At 35.2% G+C, this 6,616-nt stretch overlaps 1 protein-coding gene across 1 annotated transcript; it reads left to right on the forward strand.

The window, feature by feature from the left end:
* The first annotated feature begins 972 nt into the window (after positions 1-972).
* On the forward strand, positions 973-2,040 carry LOC132555829 (orexin receptor type 2-like). The gene has a single exon (XM_060220189.1). It carries the CDS (start codon positions 973-975, stop codon positions 2,038-2,040), a length of 1,068 nt encoding a protein of 355 aa, XP_060076172.1.
* Positions 2,041-6,616: the final 4,576 nt, after the last annotated feature.

A 6,616-nucleotide genomic window follows, 5' to 3' on the forward strand; every position in this document is an offset into this window, starting at 1 on the left:
GAAACTATGTTTCTGTTGATCTTATCTCTCAGCCTACCAAATGGAGATTTTTATATAATGTGTTACTATTACTATGTTAACCTAAGGCCAGTGTTTGGATTTAGACATTTGGTCTGTGTTTCGATTCGCAACACTTTTCTGATCATGATTCTTTTGCAAGGAAGTCAGGAAGTTCTTAACATTGATGTTATTTATAAAATGCAAATTTCCTATAAGTTTAAAGTTTAGTTTGACCCACACATGGTGCAATAGTGGAATAACCTAAAGTCAAAGGTTAAACTAATGTACTTTTCTCTCAAGATCTTTATGACTCGATTGTTACTGATATACGACAGTCAACATCACGTGATTCAATGTAACCATTCAATCCCACGTCCGTAGGGACAGTATATCTTACTGACAAACCATTGAACCATGTATTGAACTGTATAAGGCATGTGCTAATTGTCTGCACATTTTGTGAAACACTTATGTCTTCATTGTGGATATTATGTTTTTTATCTTTGAAAGGTCGGTCAAAGATCAAAGTCAAGGCCTTAGGTACCACGGGAAATGTCTTGTTACAAGGAAGATACATGCCAAATATGTAATCTCTACGGTGTAATAGTTATGGGCAGGGTTAATGGTGATAACAAGCAAACAGATATTACAAATACAATATGGCCCCGATTTTGCAATCTGGCTACATAAAAACCGGTCCGGGCTATCATTTCCTTGTTTTGTAATGATACACACAAATGCCTTCCTGATTAAGCGGTGAATTTCGTAGAAACAATGTGTAGGAGTGGATACCTATCAAGACGTATTACTACTGTTATTGGTATAGCAGATGACAACTAGAACATTTTCATTTTCAGATTTTGCGTCATTTGTCATCCACTTGTTTGATATGATTCAATTGTGAAGCAAGGAATACTCACAAACTGTTTCATTTCTACTGTAGATACATAACTGTTCAGTTGTCAAAGTAAGATGAATACGTCGATGAATACGTCGTATACTTTAGAACAGGAGGATTATGATGAATTCGTGAGATCCGGGATTCCTATCACCGCTTTTCTGATACTCTCATGTATCTTTGGTACGATTGGAAATGTTCACGTGTTTTTGGTTTATTTGCTCAGATACAAAGCAAATATGTACAAAAAGTTGGTACTGTGTTTGACTGCAGTGGATTTTGTAGGGTGTACGTTCTGCATTCCAGCCTCACTGTATATTATCAGAAACATCTACTCGGTTCAGTCTTCTGTTTTCTGTAAGTTGTACTTCGCAACCATGAACCTTGTAGGAACTTTATCGTTGGTACTTTTGAATGGCATAGCTGTGGAACGTTATAGGAAAATATGTCAAAAGACTCCTACCCATTTTAGCCAGCGAACAACTCGCGTTTTCTGTGGATTAATCCTCGTTGCCATGATCACCTTATTTTTCATCCCCTCATTCTTCATGTTTGGTATTAACCAGGAGACAACAAAGGTTCATTCACTGCCCAGTTATAGATGTGCTGTGTCGAATCATCTGAGGAATTCAACGTTTGTACACGTATATGGAGGGTTTCTGCTACTATCCTTTCTCATCAACTTAACAATTTCAATTGTGTCGTACATTTTGATTGGTAGAAGGATCTACATTCATCAGAAAAACAATATGGCTATTTCTCCACAAACAACGAGTTTAAAGGACACGGCAAGAGATACTGCAGTCTCTTCAATACCTAACACAATGAATGAGAGAAAGAGAAAGAAGCTTGACAAAAGTAGAAACACTATCAAGGTATTTCTAGTCGTGTCAATGATCTCCTTTGGTGTTTACCTCCCTTACCTGTTAACAGCCGTGATTCGGAATGTCAACCAACGTCTCTATCAAAACTTTATAGCTAACTATGGGCCCCTACCCTACTTTATTACTTGGATGATTTTCCTTAACAATGCTATTAATCCACTCGTGTATGGTTTTATGGATAAAAAATTCCGACAGGAGCTGTCGGCATTGTACATTCAAATGAAACTCTGTTGTTTTGCTTGTTGTAGGCGTGGTTAAAAGTGCAAAACATGTCACTTAATCTTTTGAACGTTTTTTATGTATATATACCTATACCAAACGATTTTGTCAATATTGAAAAGCATTGTTGTTTTTCAAAGAAAGATGGGGGGAGAGGGGCAGACAGACAAACACTCAGACAATATGTCAGCCAGCAAGACAGACAGAGTAAGAGATGCAATTTCAAAATGCGTATTTCTTTATAAAATTCTTATTTGTATTATGCACGGAGAGAGAGAATGAGTGAAAGGTTAAAATGTCACAGAAAGTGAATGGGCAAGATGTTCATAAAAACTTGAATATTATTATATATTCATCTAAGACTTTACTGATTAATTGGCGATAAGTGACGTCATTTGAGTGAACATTACATTAATTACTGATAGCTTGCATCAGTTTTAACATCAGTGTTTAATGTACCACAACTTTGTTGAGGTGTCTATTACTATATATATTATTATATATTCATCTAAGACTTTACTGATTAATTGGCGATAAGTGACGTCATTTGAGTGAACATTACATTAATTACTGATAGCTTGCATCAGTTTTAACATCAGTGTTTAATGTACCACAACTTTGTTGAGGTGTCTATTACTATATATAGAATTATTTTCTTCTAGCTATTGATAGTTACATGTGCTTGACTTGATTCTGATGTACAATAACCTGATAATAAAGACTTATATTGCACATTCCTACATAGGTTATTTATTTATTGAGTTTAATCATTTATATTCTTCCTGAATTATGCTCAAACTAGTGCGGTTGTTCCACGCAGACGATGTGACACTGTGTCACCGCTTCGGTTTCAATTTCCTGACAGCTATTGTTGACTTACCTGAAAAGTTTACGTTAATGCACATCATTAATTCAATTTACGTTATTTCGACCATAGCAATAGATATATATTGTTTAAATTACAGGTAATCAGAAAAATGCAAAATTTAATAGTAGTACCGAGAATTTATCGACATTTACTTCACAGAAAAGGAATAAATATATCATTTCACTTATACATAAGTCCGAATAAACAGTTACGCCTACTGGTACTTCAAGGAAGGAAGGTTGAATCAGACATATAAGTTTCTGGAGGGATAAATAAAAAAAGAATTACCAGGATGCAAATCTTGCCGGAGGTGAAGGTCAAATTTAGAGACTGTGAACGAGTATCTTGATTGTTAACTTACTGTACAAGGTGAATGTCATATATAGAACCGGAGAAGGAGTATCTTGATTGCTATCTAACAGTACAAGGTGAAGGTCAAATAAAAAAAAACCGGAGGTGTACCTTGGTTGTTATATTACAGAACAAGTTGAAGATCTGATATAGAAGCGGAGTACAATAATCTTGATTTTTATATAACAGAACAAGGTGAAGGTCAGATATAGAACCGGAGAAGAAGTATCTTGATTGTTATATTAGAGAACAAAGTGAAGGTCATGAAGCGTTGTACGCGAATCTAGATTGTTATATTGCAGAACAAGGTAAAGGTCAGATTTAGAACCGGTGTTCGAGAATCTTGATAAATATATTACAGTGCAAAGTGAAGGTCAGATATAGAACTGGACAAGGAGTATCTTGATTGCTATTTAACAGTACAAGGTGAAGGTCAGATTTAGAACCGGAGAAGGTGTACCTTGGTTGTTATATTACAGAACAAGATAAAGGTCAAATATAGAATTTTATTTCATAAGTGTTTTTAATTTCATTTTCTGTAAAATGCAGTAAGGAAATATTAATAAGATATATATTTTATTTGATATATTTGGCGTACACCGGTTCTATTATGGATGTGGATTTTGGACTTTGAATCCCATTTTATTTGTATATACATGTAATATTGATACTTTCGAATCCTGTTTGGCCTTTAGCATCAATAGTCATTGCAGGACGAAACGACGTGGTGCTTTCGTCGAGGTTCAAGTAATTCTAATACAGAGACTACTAAAACATACTGTGACAAACTGGAATAACACGGACCTCAAAACTCATGATAGGATATTGTTAATGAATAGGTAGATTGATGTTATGATTTGCTTCCTGAAAAAAATGCAATGGCTGTTGTATTTCTTTGTTCGAATGATATAAAAAGCCTTCCGATCTATTGAGATATGACAACGGATGAAATTCTTTTCCTCCCAAATGGCTAGAACAAAATAGAACAGTAATAATTAAAGATGCTTTTAAAAACAATCAAAGAATACCAACTTGTTTCTCAAACCAAACTAAAATTCAATAAACCTAGGGCAAAATGTAAACAAAAGACAGATATACACGTAGACTCCTGAAAATGTACATGGGGGTTTAGTTCATGCGTTTCGGAAGAGTAAGCGTTTTCTGCATCATCTGCTATGTAAATATTTATCAAATCAAGTAAGGTTACGTTTTCAAATAAGAACAAGGTATAAAACAACGAAAAAGAGAAAATATGTCTCAATCACATACCTATCGCGACCGTAAAACGCCCTCATCGACAAAACATTTTAACAAGTTGGGGTTGCAGAAATTGAAAATTCACAATAGGGGAGTTAAAATCACCACGCTTTGTGGTAAGCAGTCCATGTGGTTCCGAGGAACGAAAGTATCAAGAGAAGAGGCTGGTCTAGTGGCGGATATCATTTCCTTAATTTTCATATCTTAAGGATATGTAGGATTGACGTGACCTCTTGTTCAAAAACAAGAGGTCATCAATATATCTGAAAGTGAAACCGAAGATAGTTTAAGTATCGTATTACCAGATGATGACTAATTATTTTAATTTCCTGAACTTATGATCGGTGATTTTATATACTTCATTAACACATCGTATGTTCATAGACTGTGTGACTTTTGCTTTGAGGGCATCAGCGCTGAATTTTCAAATTTTGAAAATAAGATGAATTCGTCGATGAATACGTCGTATACTTTAGAACAGGAGGATTATGATGAATTCGTGAGATCCGGGATTCCCATCACGGCTTTTCTGATACTCTCATGTATATTGGGGACGATTGGAAATGTTCACGTGTTTTTGGTTTATTTGCTCAGATACAAAGCAAATATGTACAAAAAGTTGGTACTGTGTTTGACTGCAGTGGATTTTGTAGGATGCACGTTCTGCATTCCAGCCTCACTGTATATTATCAGAAACATCTACTCGGTGCAGTCTTCTGTTTTCTGTAAGTTGTACTTCACAACCATGAATATTGTAGGAACGTACTCCTTGCTTTTTTTGAATCTCATAGCTGTGGAACGTTATAGGAAAGTATGTCAGAGAGTTCGTGTCCAATTTAGCCAGCGAACAACTCGCGTGCTCTGTGGATTAAATTTTATCGTCATGCTCATAGTCTTCATCATCCCGGGATTTATGATTTTTGGTGTTAATCAGCAGACAACAAAGACTCATTCATTGCCCGGTTATAAATGTTCAGTGTTGAATCAGCTGAAGAAATCAATGTTTGTACGGGTCTACGGAGGGTTTATGTTATTAACGTTTGTCACCAGCATCACAATTTCAATTGTGTCGTACATTTTGATTGGTAGAAGGATATATATTCATCAGAAAAACAATATCACTACACGTATCCCTCAAAGAACAAAACACCTAACGTCGCAGCCGGATGTCGTATATAGTGATACCACAATCTCAATCACACCAGTACATTCCAGTCCAGACTCAGAAATTACTACAGACAGCTACGTTATGTCCACAGCTGCACGTGACCCAGACATGAAGCGAGATAACTCGGTGGCGAGTAAAAGTGACAAAGTCGGACAGTCAACTGAAAAAGAAAAGGCATTTCTAAAATCAATGCATGAAAGGAAAAGAAAGAAGCTTGTCAAAAGTAGAAATGTTACTAAAGTTTTCTTAGTGGTGTCCGTTATCTCGTTCGGTGTTTATCTCCCTTACCTCTTAACCACCGTAATTAGGAATATCAACCCACCTCTCTATCAAAACTTTGTGGATAATAATGGATCTCTGTCTTACTTTATAATTTGGATGATTTTCCTTAACAATGCTATTAATCCAATTGTATACGGTTTTATGGATAGAAAATTTCGACAGGAACTATCGGCATTTTACATTCAAATGAAACGCTGTTTAGTTTCTTGGAGGCATGGCTGATAGTGCATAATGTGTGTTTGAGTTTTGCTTTGACATACTAATGAATATACAATATACTTAACTTTTCATTCAGTGATATATATGTATATCACTTGTGGACTATAACGCTTTATTACTGGCGGGGTCAGTCAGATAAGTCATGGACAAAGCTAATACGTCATCATTTTAAATGGCGCAACAGTATGGCTACCCGTGTCGTGTTTAATTCCATTCTATCTCCCTCGTTTTGCTCTTTTCATTAATTAATTTGTTATTATTTAACGTGTCTAGTTTTAGTTCCTGCTTATCAAAGCTCGAAAAAAGCAAAATCAAAAAATCAAAAACTAGTTTCACAAAATCATTTAACATCCAATATATACTAGATGGAGACAACAATGTATATGCTTACATATATAAGTTAAATAATAATCCTTGATGATGAGTTATAATTGATTTGCTTGAATACCGTTACATTAAGTTGCTTCCAT

Source organism: Ylistrum balloti, unplaced genomic scaffold, assembly GCF_031769215.1.
Source record: "Ylistrum balloti isolate Yb309-2 unplaced genomic scaffold, AGI_CSIRO_Ybal_v1 Utg370518, whole genome shotgun sequence".
Taxonomy (NCBI): Eukaryota; Metazoa; Mollusca; class Bivalvia; order Pectinida; family Pectinidae; genus Ylistrum; species Ylistrum balloti.

What these genes read in the sequence shown, in the direction of transcription:
- LOC132555829 (XM_060220189.1), top strand. Translation starts at nt 973, where the DNA reads ATGAATACGTCGATGAATACGTCGTATACTTTAGAACAGGAGGATTAT.